At 36.5% G+C, this 17,415-nt stretch overlaps 1 protein-coding gene across 4 annotated transcripts in view; it reads left to right on the top strand.

The window, feature by feature from the left end:
- Positions 1-1,274: 1,274 nt before the first annotated feature.
- LOC145677596 (U8 snoRNA-decapping enzyme-like) overlaps positions 1,275-17,415 on the top strand; it is a 33,204-nt gene continuing 17,063 nt past the window's right edge. Inside the window, exons 1-4 of one of the 4 annotated variants that reach the window (XR_014129896.1) lie at positions 1,275-1,782; positions 6,059-6,232; positions 10,385-10,530; positions 13,135-13,233. Coding sequence is in view for 2 of the 4 variants with exons in the window: in XM_081748055.1 (XP_081604181.1) it covers positions 1,656-1,782; positions 6,059-6,232; positions 10,385-10,521 (438 nt within the window). In the remaining 2 variants the exon portion in view is untranslated. Of the gene's footprint in view, positions 1,783-6,058; positions 6,233-10,384; positions 10,531-13,130; positions 13,234-17,415 lie in introns of those variants that run through there. The other 3 variants (XM_081748055.1, XM_081748054.1, XM_081748052.1) reach the window with 3 other exon arrangements.

Below are 17,415 nucleotides of genomic sequence, written 5' to 3'. Positions count from 1 at the left end.
CACTAGCCAATCGTATTTGTGACAAGCGGAAGGATACAATGTTTATCGGAGTTTAGACCTTACGCTGAACAATGTATAGTTATATCGCAGAAGAGGCAAATGGATCTCTTATATGTTGTCACTTTTGAACTATCTACTTTGTCATTTAGTCTTTTCGGTGAGTATGGGAACATGAGGAAAGGCGCGATAAAAGTGTTCTTATGAAGGAACTGGCTGTGCTGTCTTCCGAGACCATGTCTCCAGATATTGCGTTAATGCGATGTTGTATCACATACAGTAGCCTACCAAAGGAACCGTATATGATCTGTTCAGAAATCTCATTATTGTTGTAGAGAACATTATGTCATTGTTCTGTTTGATAAATATAAGCCACAGTCTATTAAGACTCATGAACGCAAGAGACATGCATATTTCTCCTTGCAATCTCCTTTAGTTTGGTCCAATTTGTTTCAATATTTTGTTCACAGCGAATTATTAAAGTGCATTTTTAAATGAATATTTTTCTAAAATTGTGACGTCACTATATTATTCCCATACCAGGAATGGTCACCAATATGTCTCAAATTGTTGAAAGGTTTGACTGTTCCTGCCAAAAATTGTCCTTTTTACTGTGTACGGTTGCTGTGTTACATAGATTTTAGCGCATCCATTAGCGTTTACTACGTAAATTAGAGGTGTGAAACAGTGACGTAATAGATATATGACGTAATATTAAAAGTTTCCCAAGGATGCCAAAATGCCATCAATCGGAATCTGCAAAAGGACATTCTATTTGATAACAGAAAACAAAGAAAAAACTTTTTACCACATGGTACGGTTCCCCCCAAATCTACCCGACTACAGAGCCCGATTACAGTAGTGTACGCAAAGCATTGGGGATTTAAGCTTAGGTGTTTGTATACATTTCCGAGTATGTTGAATAATTATTTTTACATAATATCTTTCAGTAATATTATCCTAATACCCTTGCGTATACCACTGTAGATTTGTATCAACGCAACGCTAAAATTACATTTGTTGCGATAATCGCTATTGTATTGATTTTATGAATTTCGCGATGCAACAGCAATAACGCAAATTGTGCGTTTTTCTATCGTGTCCGCAACTTTGATTTTCTTTTCTTACAGATTCGTCATCAGAATTATTTTGTTAAAAAATTTTGCTTTGCATCGCGATCACATTTAATAAGATTCAGGCTTGGAGAAAGAGTAGCATGAGTATCAGGGAAAAGTCGGGATTTTCCCGACGAACAATAACAAGGCGAATTTCGAGTTACGTTTGCGCAGGTGCTCACCGGAACTAAGTATTTGTTTTTAGGAGAGTGGTAGCATGTGAACGCAATTAAATTGTCTACCTTGGAAGGGGTACAGATTAATTTTGTATTTCAGACTTCGCATGTATTTATAATTATTTGCCTTGTAAGAAGAAAAACGAACTCAGTCTCAGATCAACAGAAAAGAAGAAATTCGTTCACTGTTTTCGGAGATCATAATCTGTGCTGTGCTGTGGTTAACCCAAGGAGGGGCGAGCATCAGCGCAACGGGTCTGAGTAAGAAAAGAGGCGTGTTTTTATAGATAATTGTAATGACAATTTATACAATTGTGTGAAAAAGTGTCCATGTTATAAATATTGTGTATTGAGCCCTATTGCAGAGATGGCAGGCAATGGGAAATTTAATTTGACATTCAGTGGACTTGGAACAATAGTAGGAGTGTCAGCGTTTATAGCATTCTTCTGGATTTACAAGAATCATAGCGCTGGAGTGTGGGGGCTGATGTCAGGTATAGATATTAATATTCAAGTAAAGTAAGTGCTCTTTAATCCGGCACGTTCGGAACCTCAGCCGTGTAGGATTACCTATTTTGCCGCATTATAGAACGTCACGGGATAATTTTGGAACTGGGGGGCCAAAATCAGGTAAAATCACCATGTTTACAGGAGAACTGAGTTAATGTTAGGTAAGTGTAATTACTAAGTGCTAACTAAACCAACCAAACCTAACCCGGCCTAAACTATTAAAAACGCGGCAAATATAGGAAGAAAATAAGAATTTTAAGCAAAGAATTCTGGCCCCCCAAATCCAAAAATTCTAACCTACCTAAATCATAAAAAAAAAAAAATCAGAAAATATAGCAAGAAATCACGGAATTTAAGCAAAATATTCTGACCCCTCAGTTCCAAAAATATGCCGAACATCACTATAGTTTTTAATAGGAAAACCGATGTCAGCTCACCAGATAAGAACGCAAACTATTATGACACTTATTTTATGTGTTCCCACACATTCTGGACCTATGCAGACGATATAAATATACTACTGTACTATACGAGGTATTTCGTAATTCGGGTATTATTTCGTTTCTTTCCCAAATCACTTGGTAGTGCTTACCGTTCATTATTTGTAGCTGTGATAAGTATACAGTGTGTACATATATCAAAAACTACAGGGCTTAAAGCACGAACAAATTTGTGCTTAGTGCTAACTAAAAATGACGAATGCTGTCTAGCCGAGTCAGGAGAACAGCAGGGTCTGAACGGTAGCAGCGGATGCTTCCGTATGGAGCAGGCGTGTCAGTGATGGTGAATGTGCGTCAAACTGGTTCGTTTACAACGGCTCACTATAAGTCACAGTACCGACTCCGGAGCCATTGATGGATTTGGGGGAGATAGTAAATGTCGTTCCGTAGTAGCTGTGGCGTTGAAAATTTGTTATTTATAATTCTGTAGAGTACGAAATTAATTCCCGATTGTATATTCTTGCCGTTTGATGGGTGCCGGATTATATAAGAATGCACCAAATCATAGATTACCGGATTCAGAGCGCTTGCTGTAATTGCAAAGAGATGACAATTACTGGTACCTTGTAATGCTGTAAGTAATCTTTGAAACGCTGTAATTTAGTGCAAGAAAAATTAATTATGCATTTATTTCGTTAACCATCACCAACTTTTCAACGTGACAGTAATGACTTATGAATGGGTTTGATTTGCGTTACGTTAGGTTAGTTTTTATTTCGTATACTTACCTTAGTATATTGGTTTAGCGCGGCGGAGCTTATCAGAACCTATAAAACTTTATTTTGAGAAAAGTTACGTATTTTGCCACATTCAGGGCTACGAAGAAATTAGGGTGCAGATTGGTAGTACAAGCTTAAGTTGACATTCATTACATACGCGCCGCTTTTTCGCAAGTTCGACTTTTGGTACCCTGAAGTCGAAGCAACGTTCAATTCGTCGGTGCAACTTAACTTTAGAGGCGACTATGAGCGTTATAAAGGCAAATAAAGTATTTTGGGAAAAGAAGAATTAAAAAACTTATCCACTTTTAACTAGAATGTTGTGCAGTAATTTCCGACATATTCATAGTATGCGTGCAAACTGATACAAAATAAAACAGGTTATTCGTATGAAATGCTCACACCAGGCTATACTAAATCTATTCCCATCAGGGCAGGGCAAGCTGGTAGGCCAGACCAAAATTTGTAGGGATCAGGCACGTAAACGAAGGTGGGTGCACGCGTAAAGTTGTGACGTTCGGTGTGCGTAAGGATGGCCTCGACGCGATTTTGTTATATGTATATTCGTTATTTTCACTTATTTTGATCAATGTAATTAACTAGTCATTCTATGGGGTTTTCTTTATTAGCGGTACTCGTTTTCATTAATTTCTCTGTTCTTTCATTCTTTCTTGTATGAATTAACTATAATCACATACCGTATACATTCGTGCAATGTCCGCACATTTTTATCCAAAATTTCAACTAAAATTTCAGGATGCGACAATTATACGAGATTTTCAGTTCGTAAGTTTGATTACCACGTACTTGCACCGTGTCTGAGGCAAATAAAAAGTCTTAGGAAGCAAACAAAATAACTGCAATTGAATATGCTATATATGGTACTTGTACGTACGGAGATTTGAGCGGTTTCTTTCGTAATTTGTCGGAAATACTCCTACTTCTCTGTTTTACAAATGGTAGAAAAACGCAGAATCTAAAATGAGTTGATTTTGAGTTTAACGTCCCTTTTCAGCAGCGAGGCTATATGAGACGTGGGCCTACTGATTAACGTGGAATCCGAACCACATGAGCTCCCTCCGGGAATCGAACCCGGGTCTCCCGCGCCAAAGGCGCGTACGCTAACCGCTTAGCCACGGATGAGCTCCAGAATCTAAAATGGTAGAACGCTACTGCGGACATTTCCCTGTGTACTTCGCATAAAACTGAGGTGCGGACATTACACGGACATATACGGTAAATCTCATTTAACGCACTTTTCGTTGCTAGTTGAAGGCAATTTTGAAATCTGGTTACTGCTCTATTTCGTTCAGTACCATTGTAGTACATAAATCGAAGGACTTGTAGCAAAAACAACCCGTGTCAAAGGATTTTTTTTCGGAAAAAATGAATAGAAAGCTTCATGTTTATGCATGTTTTAGAAGGTATAAGAGAGACGTATAAAGAAATCAAATTTTAGAGTTTCTGTGCAGAGTCTAGAGTGTGTACTAGAGAAAGCTCTTTTTATTCTTCAGAAGCCCCTCAATTGGTATTAAAAATGGATATTTTTAGTTAGATTATAGACAGACTTATCATCAGGATTATATACTTGCAGGCGGACATGATTATATATATATTAATCATCATCATTGCTAATATCTACTGTTTGTGGGAAGGTAATTCTTGGGCCGCGCCGTGATCAGTTCCGCACACGACTGAATAAAGTAACTTATAACTCAGGCTCTATTAGTCCTACACTAATATAAGTATACATTTCTTGAAAGAGCATAAAATGACAAAAAACTTTTAGAGGAAACATTTTTCCGAAGTCGGTCTTGTAAAGAATCTATGGCTAAAAATCTGATGTCACGCGCAACCAATAGTGAGTAAAAGTGAAAATAACAAGAAAACCATTATATTTAGCTAAAAAATGCACTAAAATTAAATTGTTGAAGAAAATTAGACAAGCAAGTTCAGATGCTCTAGCTCCAATAGTTAAGTAGATATAGTGAATAATAGAAATGGCTAAAATTTCGGCTTTCCTCCTCTCCTATTAAGTGTTTTTAGTGGTATCCGGCATTTTTGTGATCAGTGATTGGTATATATTCAAAAAATATCGTATGCCAAATTGTTACATGATTTGCCCTTTTTAAAACCCCGATGGCTATACTCAGACTCGTATTCTTAATCGAAATCTAAAATAGCAGTGGCTATGTGAATGATAAACCGTTCGCACTGTCAAATTAATAACGTTTTGCCGGCTACGATAAAGTTACCGGATTTTTCTCGGTTACCTGATGAATCCGGGGAAGCTTTTCAATTTCTTTGTGTAAGCCTAGAAGCGAAAGTATAAAATCCGGGGACGTCTCGTAACCTTAAGTAAATGATCATGAAATATGTTGGCAGATTTCTACTCCCAAAGTCTATATTACATTTTCTGTAAAGAATACGCAGGCGTAATTAGGGGAAAGATGCCCGTCTAGAATACTTTCATTTTATACTCACTTTCAGTTAACTGGAATATTTTATGAGCTTGCAGTTCTCACAAGGAAGTAACTCTTGCACAGAATTCTGAGCACGTACATTGAGAACAGTGCGTGCTCAAATTTATAGATCATAAAGGGGAGGTGTGAATTTATCATTGACTAATTTCTATAGCTAGAAGTCGGTTCACGATATATACTACAGGAGAAAATTCGATGGCACTGGCAGTTCACTTTTGATGTGCCGGAGCAGGGTGATGGAGACGTAGCATTTTTATTATTTCGACGACTAAGCTTTCATTCCATCATTACATGGACTTCACAAGTGGCTGGCACGCTTTACTGTTAATAATTGTTAAGAAACTGTTGGTTGGCACTGAAGAAAGGGCATCTCCAGTGACTCTCTACTTTCTTGACCGGTGAGTACCAGGGTCGATATGGGTATGTAGAGAACTGGTAGGCTCTGTAGGTCACGAATTCCTTATGGTAGAATACGAGTATTTGATGAAACATATTTTTGTTTTATATGACTATACATTTAATTTATTTTTTTTTAAAAAAATCTTGTTTCTTTCTTAGGAGTGTTTGCAGCAGTAGCTTTTCATTTGCATTTCCTCCGCCACAAGAACAAATTGGCTGATTGGCATTCTCCAGATACTTTAGGTGGAATCAAATTATTAGGCCTTATTGTCTTTTTATTGGGTTTCGCTGGAACGGCGTGGCATATTTTTAATGCCATCTATCATCATCATTGTAAGTAAATTCACTTTTGTACTATTTAACTAAATGTTTTTATTTCCAATACAGGTAGGCAGGGCAGTATAAACAGTGCGATGTTTCTCTATTTTCATAAATACAGAAGGAAAAACGGTATGATTGGTTAGTGAATGGCTTATTTGACAAGTTAAATATAAGTGAAGCGTATAAACCACACTGATTCTCTCTGTCCTATGCTGCGTTTAGGGATCGGAGCGCCTAATGATATTGAAAAAATCTACTTTGTACGCTGAATCGTAAAAAAATAAATAAATAAAAAATAAAAAAAAATATTAACCAGTCTCTGATAAGATATTTCACAAATTATCTCTCAGTCATTTAGAGTTTTTTTTTTTTTTTTATGTGATTTACTTTACCAAGATGCCAATTAAAACCACAAATAAAAGAACACATTTGTGTATCTTCCAATTTCTGACAAATAATTAAAGTTGTTTTTAATTTGAGAACATATCTGTAAAGAATGCTAAATGACAATTCAGTTGCACAGTCTCTAGCTGTATAAAACTTTTCATTCTGGCCCTGAATGGAGATTGGCTTTTTTTCATATATATTTACATTAGCTGTAATTAAATACACACATCTCACAAACATAAAAAAGAATTACATATATTTACATCATCTTAATTAGACGCATCTCAGAAACATTTAAAAAAAAAGTCAAAAGACGTCTATTTTATCTTTTAAACTCGTTTTTGGAAGAGCCTAAATGTTCTGCTGTTCTTTGCATTTCTTTTCTTTCAGCGACATAACACCTTCCACCATCCCTTGAGCAATATATGCCTCCTTCAAGTCTCTTTCTTCAGTGGACTTTCGAAGGCAATCTGTGGCTTCACCGAGCAGGGAATTTGCAGTTTCTTATTTGTCACTCTTCGTCTTCCTTTCATTAAGATTGCGTTCTTTTTTTTCTATGTTGTTTTTAGCTCTTCTAGCATTTTCCGCCCTCTTCTGCTTTTCTTAACTTTCTTTCCCCCCTCCCTAAGCGTAGCATTTTCCTGCGCTAGTCGCTGTTCCTCTAGATACTATTGGTAATGCTTATGAACATTTTGACCCAAGGTAGTCATTTTCTTAGAAATTGGAACGAGATTGAGCATGTTGTTATAAAACTTCAAACTATCTTTCAGCATTAGAATACTGTTTACTGTTCTTTTGTGTCTTTTCCTCTGTAAGAGTATTTTTTTGACACGGAGAATCTTTTTTCAATGTCAGCACTGAATGAGACAGGCAGAGTACAGCATTTATTACTTTACTCACCAGAAGAAACTTCGGTGAACCATCCTTCTCCTTCAGTTCCATGAAAAAAGCGCAGCAACTGTCAATACGTAAAGAAGTGATTTCACTTCCAGCAGACTTATTCTCAAGCTGCAGACATTTGAACTCGTCAACAAGTTGATCATCTGAAATGACTAGAGATAGTGGTTTTGCTACAGTTCTGATATATCTGTGTCTGTTTTGTGATTTTCTTGCTTGAGGATTAGGAAATGCAACTGCTTGTTTAATGTGAACAGAATGAGTCATTGTATTTTGCATCAAATGTTTACCATTTGAAATATAATGTGCTTGTACACTCGACAAGAATTGTAGACCATCCACTTGTGGTAACTTAGACAATTCATGTTTTGTTTACTGTAAAATGACAACTTGTAAAGGCAATAAATTATCAGATTCGAACAACCTGCTATTTGTCCAGTAAAATGAAAATGATTTCACTAACAGTTGTACTTTTAGACTTTCTGCCTGCGATAGTTGCAATGGATTCTAACTCTGCATATAAAACATGAATCAGTGGAACTTCTCAAATTTTATGTAGCTGTGTTAGTAGAATCCTGTGAAGTAGACCTGAGAGGATGTAAATGGTAGTTACTCTGAAGTGCAGTCCAAATTTTACATTTTAGTGTTTTTTAAAATGAATTGTGTGGTTTTATACATTAGAGAAAGTTCAAGGAATGGACAATAAAAGATACAGAAAAAATGCCAACTAAAAGTATAGTATTAAAAACAGAATCACCGAGAAGTGATAATTCACGTACAGTGAACAAAAATCGGTAAGTCAAACACAGAAGGTCTCCCTGGCAACCTTCCTCCTGGGAGACAGAAATCCCACGAACACATGGACTATATTTACTTTGTACTATATGGTCTTCTATTCATCATTTTTTTAAAATCTCATTACTGACATTGTGCATTGGTCATAATCCAAACAAGTTGATTAAGCGCGGGTGAGACAAAAAGAGGCCTAGTAGACTTACGTTAATAATGGAGACTATTTAAAAAAAAAAAAGGCTGAAAGAGACACTCACTCTGATCCGTGCGTTAGCTTTAAAATAATCTTTTAAATATGGGAACGTAGACAAAGTTTAGGAACATACTGCGGCCCTAATTTGACAAGAATCTAACTGCATCCACCTACATTTCAAGATACAGCCGTTTAAAGTTTCGATTTGTTCTAATGTGAACTTTATTGAAAATACCTTTTCGTACAGCTTACAATATGACTTCACCTTAGTAATGAATAAATTTAGACATTGTCCTTTCAAAAAATGTAGAAGGACATATTTTAATGGGGGGTGACAATGTAGCAATTAGAACTATGTCATATTGGAATTCACGTTTTGCTGAAATGACAAGGTTTTGTCATCGGATATAACTCCGTCAAATTAAACATTGTTCGTATTTTAGTGGCAAAATCCTGTTGTTCTTATTTTAGTAGCCATATCCTGTAAATTAAGTGTAGCTTTTATTCTTTATTTGTATATTTTAGACAAAATAAAGGATACATTCTAACTATGTTCTAGTGGGTGCCCAGGGGGAGTTCAGCTTTCAGTTGTTGCTCTCGTCCCTGTTAACACTTCCAATTTTTGATTATGTTGGTATGTTTTAGTTAGATCATTTGTTAATATGCTGATTCTTACTGCCACTTGATACCTCTGACAACTGCAACAAGCGCAGAAGTTGGAATTTAGTAGCAAATATGTGGCGATACATTGACTCTTTAAACAGATTCAAGTGTCAGTTTCTCACGTTTTTCAGATACAGGTCGCTGACATCCTAGTCTCACTAAAGCTTTATTTTATTAGAATTATTCAAACGTTTTCGTTAAGTCAGTGGATAGAACAATGAAATCAGGGACGTCATTTGGGGAGAACAGGAAAGAGTTGGCCTCTCGCCTAAGTTCGAGAAAAACACGCTTTTAAGTAAATTATGTACTAATAGAAAACATGGAAGTCTTATGTTAGGCTACAATCTTCCCCAATGACAAAATCTAAAATGAACTACGGAATGAAATTCACAGGTTTTGATACTGTGACGTCATTTAGGGAGGGCAGGGGAAAATTGAGTTGTATATACGTTTTAATCAATATTAGATTATTATACTAATGAGAAACCTACAACTCTACTCATATCGGAGATCTCCCGCAGAAAAACCTGAAATGACGCTACTGTTTTGACGATCAATTGTATTATCTTATCAAAGCCCCGACGTTTATTTACAGATTTCGTACCTTAACATTTACTAGTTTACAAACCATTCCTAAAAACTTAGATAAGTTTCATAGCTATCAAACCATGAAATCATAGCATCATAGTATTCCACTGGAACAGACTGTATTTATTTATAATGCAGGTACTTTCCTGAGAACAGTTTTGTGTGTGAAGAATCGTCTTCAACTGAAGGCAATTGTCGTCGCATAACTCACCTTTTGCGATGAAAGCTGCTTCTCATATCTTCGTATTTACTCATTAGACACAGTAGAGTTGGAAAATTAACGACAGTTCAACACCAGCATATTATTATCAACGTTCCAACAATTTGACGGGTCAGCCGAAAGTTACGTGAACAGAAACTCCGCACACTACATTTGGCGACACTAACGCTACTGTACATACAGTTAAAACCTTGTTATCCCACAGATCTAAAGTTCTCCTTTGCAGTTAGAACTTTGTCACTTTTGCTGTCTTTGTCATCTGATATCAAATGGCACTCAAAATTATTGGAAAGTAAGACTAGTCTTTTACGAGCCTTTTAATGTCATTATCTTGATCTTGACAATTTTGTGAATTAGAACCTTTCTCAAATCAGATCCGTAATACTGTATGTTTATATCAAAACCTTTTTTTTTTTTTTTTCAGCATTGTTACCAGTAAGCGAAAGTGGTTTTATATCTGCAGTATGGTCGTTCATGACAGCCAAATGGGGCATCATTCTTATGATATATACAAGGAAGTATATAAATGAACTCAGAAGGGAGTATCCTCTTTTGCTGTGATACAAATAGGTAAGTTAGTTTCAATATAAAAGGCTAACGAATGCGTGGTAACGATTTCCAAATTAGAATTAATAAAATAGTGTACCCTTGAAAGCGTTGAATTTATATCCTTTCACTGTAGTATTTCATATCTTCACTGGAATCATCATCAGGTAGTTGTACTCAGAATAACAATCAACTGCTTGTAATGACATCTCCTTTTGGTCTCTTTTATAGTTTAGGAAACTAAGAACATGTACTATTTACTTTAGAAACATGTAATGAGGAAAGGAACTAAAATATATCAAGAAACCTTTGAAAATGGAGCTATTAAGTCATTTTGGGCAATCTGTCATTTGCAAATTGTAAATAGTGAATGATTCCAAAATACAGGGTGGCCCAGAAGTAGGTATACAGTCTCATACTGATCAACTCATTGCTTTCTATATCATTTCTTATTGTTGTCCATAAGGTAGACTTAGTTTCTTTATTATTTGTTCTTAATGTCTTTTTATTTATATCCTAAGCTCGGAACAGCCCAAGCAAATAAACCTATAAGCTAGAATGTTATACTTGATCAATGCGGGAGTGTATATCTATTTTTGGGCCACCCTGTATAGTAACTGAAATTAGCAATTGAGAGGTAGAAAAATTAACTAGGTTTCTTCGGGTTTTAGTATCGAGTTTTAAGTGGTTAAAAATTCTGTATATAACGTAATCCCATTATTTATTAAGGCCCTTTGTCCAGATTTAATTGTGGTTCAATTGATTCTAATGAGGTAAGAATCATGAACTAAGTCTTTCGAAAAATGACGCTTCCCAGGTAAACTATTTTATTATACTACCTAGTTTGAGCAGAAAGTTTTGTTAGCTAGTGGCAAAGTTAATTGTTGTAAAGTAAGAAAATCATCGTAGTTGTATGAATGCAACACAATCTCGCTCAAAAATACCCAAATTTGTGTGTTTTGAAGTTTCGCCTTCACCTCTGATTATTACAAAAATGACATTAAAAGCTTAGGTAGCTAAATTTTTCGAGACGAAAAAGAAAACAAAAATAAAAAAATAAGAAATAAAAAATTAAAAAAAAAAAAAAACTTCATATTTCTAAAACTGAACTAAAAGCCTTTGTAACAATTTTGAACGTAACTGTACAAGTAGGAAGCGTACCTTGTGTTCCTGTTGGAAAGCTGTACATTTCCCCCCCACTATGTTTAGAGGTAAATTCGTATCTCATACTGATGCAAACAGGTTGCTTCATTTACATACTCGTTCATCTGAGGGTAAAGTTGTGAGTTTTCCTCGAAATATAACGAAAAAATTCACATTTTCTAAAAGGATCAAAGGATAAGCATCAAATTATTTGATATATGTTCCTTAGGGTCATTAGTAAGCATTCAATAGGAAAAGAGGACTACTAACACCAAGAAATGTGTCGTTGGACGTTCGTAAACGATTTATTTGGACATTGGTATGGAGCGTGGCGCTGTACGGATCAGAGACGTGAACATTGAGAAAAGCTGAAATATCCAAGCTGGAAGCATTTGAAATGTGGTGGTGGTGCAGAATGGTGCACGTATCATGGACCGAAAGGGAAAGGAATGAAGATGTACTAAAGGAAGTAAATGAAGAAAGGGTGACAGATCATGAAGATAATAGGAAAAAGAAGAAACAGCATCCTTGGCCATCTTATTCGACTCTCTGATTGGATCACTGTGCTGATAGAGGGAAAGGCAGAACGAAAAACGGGGAAAGGAAGACCAAGGATAGAATATTTAGATGCAGTTACGAAGAAGAGACCTTATCAAAGTATAAAACAGCTCTCCCAAGCGAGAGAAAATTTTTAATTTTTCCATGTTGCCCACCAACCTATGGTTGAGGTGAACAAGAAGAAGAAGAAGGGTCATTCTTAACTGTATAGGTAGGACTTGTAGTACACGTGTTACGCTGAGAACTATGTATGTCAGTCAGTTGAAGACATATCTCTAAGCAACTAGATGAAGGATAATCACAGAACTTGATACTCATTCCATGTGATGTTGATATCAGTATCATATCAATAGGTGGCATAAACGTCAAATCCGTAACTGTTTGTAAGATAAGCAAAAATACGTTTGCGACATGCTATGAAGTCTCTTCCCAAAATAGTCCTCCTTCATGATAATATCTGTCCTCATAGAGCCAAACTTCTGCATAGCACTCTTCACCCAGTTGGATATGGCCCTGTACAATTATCAAATATTTGATGAACTGAAATGAACGTTGTGTGGATGAAGATCACCGTGAGGCGACATATGGATGAACTGAGACAAATACTTCGAAAATAAATTTATCACTGTGGCTAGTAAGTAAGCTTAGTACTTCGATGTCGTAGAAATTTCGGCAATCTTACTTTTATTGCTGTCAAGAAAAAAAGGTACAAATAAATTACGAGCAATTGAAGTTGGACGTACATTACTGCACCCCCATTTCTGTGTAGACAGATAAAGAACTATCTCATTTATCAGGCGCATTGAGTACTATATTGTATAACTGTCAGTGGTACACTGTCAAACATCTGTTTGAAAAGTTCCTTGTCTTTTCTCCATTCTTGCCTGTATAATTCTGTCAGAACTATTGTTATTGATTTTCTGATAGGTGTGAAGGAATAAATTATGCAGTTGCGCAATCTTCCAGTGGTGATTCATTTAGTGGGTCATATTGTGGAATACATTGCAGTAGAGGAAAAGTGTTTTGGTGAGTCATTGACGAACAGTGATAGATAAAATCTACTGCGTTTTCTTTAAATTTTAATTTTATTTATTTACGTATACAGTACATTAATAAACAGTCTATACTAGCAAAATAAAAACGGTATATTATTATTGGCAACGAATGACATACTTTTTGGCGCCATAGAAATATGTTTTTCTCGATTTTCTTCAAAAGTTGTAATAGTACTGTTTTTCACTGTATGTAGTTCCTGTCTTTCCAATTATCTAGTATCGCGCAACGGGAAACTTCTACTTGACAGGATCGTAAGAACACGCATCTCTAAATCAGAGCCCTGCACGCGCCGGGCGCTCCCGGTTCTGTCCGGAATGTGCCCGGCCCGGCCCGGCCCTGCCCGTTTCAAGTAATATCAAACTGGACCGGGCCGGACACATTCTGGGTCGGACACAAATGCTATAGGGCCGAACCAGGCACATGTATTTCCGGGCCGGCCCGGCTCGGCCCGAACACTGAAAGACGGATTGGAAACTAATATTGTCAGTCTATGTTAACCGTAATGTATTCGTGAAACTGACTCTTTATTGAAGACTGCGAAGTACTGTAATACTACTACTATTACTACTTCTACTATTACTACTACGGCCATTGCTAATACTACTACAACCGCTACCACTTCGCGTCAGAGTTAACATGTCTGGTGGTACCGAATTTACCTTCTAAGTACAGAAAAAAACGGGAGAAATGCTAGTTACTATGGCTGGTCTGTGTAGAATGTGAACCGATGCTTGGTCTACGAGGGACAACGGTGGCTCAGTAGGTAAAGCACTCACTTCTGGTGCTAGAGGATCAATCCCTGCTCGTGCTGTGTGGGCTTTGTGGTGGACAAACACCGTGTGCGTGGGAGTTTCCGGAGTGGTCCCGTTTCCTCCCACTTTTCATTCCACCAATTCATCCCATCATCATCCATACGGCCTGAGCAGTAGTTACTTAAAGAACGTATGATAAAGTCAAGTACTTGACCTGCTAAGTAGAATTTGGTACGCTACCATTAGACCACGGAGGCCAAAACCATGAACTAGCGTGTTCATAAGATCAGTGCAATTTGTAGTAATGTTGAATTAGCAAGGCAAATACCAAATAGTGTTACATGTTCCTGTATTGTTTATAGTATGATACTACAAATATAACAAAATATAATAATCAAATAAATCACCAAGACGCCAGGGTCGATTAGGTGTTCCTGGAACGGTGACTCAGTGTTGAACTTCACCTCTGGTGCATGGGGTCCCTGGTTCGATCCGCCCCTCCCGCCAAGTGAACTTTGTGGTGGACAAACACTGTGTGTGAGGGTTTTCTCGGCGTTCTCCCGTCTCCTTTAGCCTAGCCGGTATAACTGTGGAACGTAAAACTCAAAGATTTCATTTTCATTGTTTTGTTTTCGTATTATTAGTAATAGCAGTAGTGGTATTCGCTGTCGTTTTAGTACTCTATAGTAATGAGTAGTAGCAATAGTGGTAGTAGTAATAGTAGTAGCAGTGGCAGCAATAGTGGAATTAGCACTAGCATTCGTAATCGTAATAGTAATAGTAGTATTAGCAGTAATAGTTGTAGTATTAGTAGTATATACGGTGTAGCAGTTTTACATATCTTCTCTGTTGCTCGTAACGCAATAATGAGTGTAGTACAAGACTTTTACGTCCATGAGCTGTATTATTGCATAATAAACATGGCTGGACAGAGCAAGCACAGATAACAAATAGACAGACAGAATAGGGATACAGAAAGCAAACCTTGGGTAAACTTTCGCACGATTTTCCCATTCGAGAAGGACAAATAGACATTGCAATATTATCACGACACATTTCTCATTTTTCATTGCATATTGAAGGATTGACTTGAGGCCCGGCTCGAGATTTGGGCCGGGCCGGGTCGAGCCGGGCACAGAATACAGATCCATCCGGGCCTGGATTTGCAGGGCTCTGCTGTAGATTATTTTATTCCTGATTCGTTGATATCGAGTGTGACACGTCGGATTGGGTCTTAAAGACAACATACTAGAGCCATCATTTAGAGGGCAGCATGACACGTTATTGACAAATTATTAACAAAAAATCTTAATAGAAATAACCAAAATTTAGAATAGGATTGACATTATATTATCATCAAACTAATGTTAATACAAGTAACAGATACAAGGAAAACAAATGAAAATTATCAAGAATTCCTGATGCAATTCTTAGCTTAGTCTTCGGTCAGTATCTTCTATGGCAAGTCACAATTTTGTGTAAAATTTCCATAATTGTTATTTAATTTATGAATACTAGTAGTAGAGAAGTAAAAAGTAGATTATATGAGGTAAGTTGTTTTACATAAGTTTTTCCTAAAATGATAAGTAACAACAGCAGTAGCAGTAGTTGATATTATTAGTAACAGAAGTGCGATGATGAGTGATGATAAGTTTATCATTGTTGATCCAAGTGGGCTGTTAAAGTCGATAGCGAACGAAAGTATGATAATAGACAATAACATACACATCGTAAGTGAATTAGCTCCTATTCTCCCCTCGTTAATAAGCATGACTATCTCCACGAAAACACAAGTAAGTATCAATTATTCACATATGATGCGATATGCCTCTGCGGTCATATCCAAATAATTCATTCTTACGTCATATTTACTATATATTATTAGGCTTTACTTTATTCATTTGAATATATATATATATATTTCAGATTAGAAGAAGACACATTTGTGTTTCTTTAGACAGCGTTAAAGAACGTCGACAAAAATCTGTACGCAATTCCTTTTTATATATACATAGACTCGCTTCGACACCCATAAATCTTCGTGGTTTTCGTTTTAACGTATACCTCACCATAGCACATCCATTCATTCCTGACCTGATAAACATTGCAAAAGATCTACGTAAAAGAAAGATGTATTCAGTGATAATCAGAAAATGCATACTGCAATACTTATCGGAATACAGAAGTTTTATCACCTATGTCATGTTTGATGATTATGTCATGTTTGAAGGTCTCGGTGGTGTTGAGGGAATGGGACCCTCAAGCCTAAAGCCTAAAAAATTACACTATCATTGTGTTTGACATATGTTCTATTATAAAACGATCAATTCTATGTTATTTAGTCAATGTTATTTAGTCCACTTCACACTGGAAATAAGATTTACTCAATATCTTGTTTCGTTGAGATCCTATGTCTGCTAAAATGTATTAATTTCACTGAATTCGATAATCGTAGAATATCAAACGTAGATAATTCAACAACAGAATATATGAAATCTCTCTCTCTTTCTCTCTTTTTTAAAATTATTTTCCGAGAACAAGTTTTTAAAGAGTGCTCATGGTCTATTTATAATAATGCTCTCACATGAACTTATGTACAGATATATATATAATCCGGGCACTACTGGTAAAATTTATTGAACTTAATAGAAGTTTCTCGACTGTTTTACAACAAACTTTTATAACACTAAAATAAACAGCGGATTGTACGTCAAGCCATAGAATTAACTGTTGTAACCCACTTAGTGGGGCACTACAAAGTATGCATGAAAATTTATCCCCAAGCATGTCATTTTGTTTAGGTCGGTTCATATGTCTCATCTTTGCACAGTATTATGGTTAAACAAAAATTAACCATAATTTTGGCCTATATCTCATTAACCGTACTGTGTACTTTCTGTCTGTCTTTTGTGCGAGCGGTCCGGATCCCATTTTCTTAGGCTAGCCATTCTGACTGAGATTTTTCTCGTTCACGCCAGGCAAGTGCCGGGATGGTACCTAACATAGAAGTTCCAGGACGCTTCCTTCCTATCCCAATCCTTTCTTCCTTCCTTCCCTTTCCGCGGATAGTGTGATCGCCGAGGGACATCATGCCTCATATGTGACGGGTTAACATGCCCATTGATACCGAAAGCCCAGAAATCTAATTCCTAATCCTAACCCGAACTCTGTCTTGGTAGCGTCATAATAAATTCCTTGACGATGGTGTACTTTAGTATTAGTTTATAGGGGGCATAGTTATCGTACAGCATCTTTTATTTTATTTATTTACTTTGTCTACAAAAAGAATAATTTTTCCGTCATTTCTTCAAAACTGTGCAGATGATTTATATACATATATATATATCATTTTGTTCAGCGCAATGGGATCTATCAAATGGTGTCTCCTTCACGCTAATAA

This window comes from Thermobia domestica, unplaced genomic scaffold (genome assembly GCF_964235325.1).
Source record: "Thermobia domestica unplaced genomic scaffold, izTheDome1.hap1.1 HAP1_SCAFFOLD_1081, whole genome shotgun sequence".
NCBI classification, from domain to species: Eukaryota; Metazoa; Arthropoda; class Insecta; order Zygentoma; family Lepismatidae; genus Thermobia; species Thermobia domestica.
The sequence above is the reverse complement of the archived record's forward strand: the minus strand, read 5'-3'. Positions and strand labels throughout refer to the sequence as shown.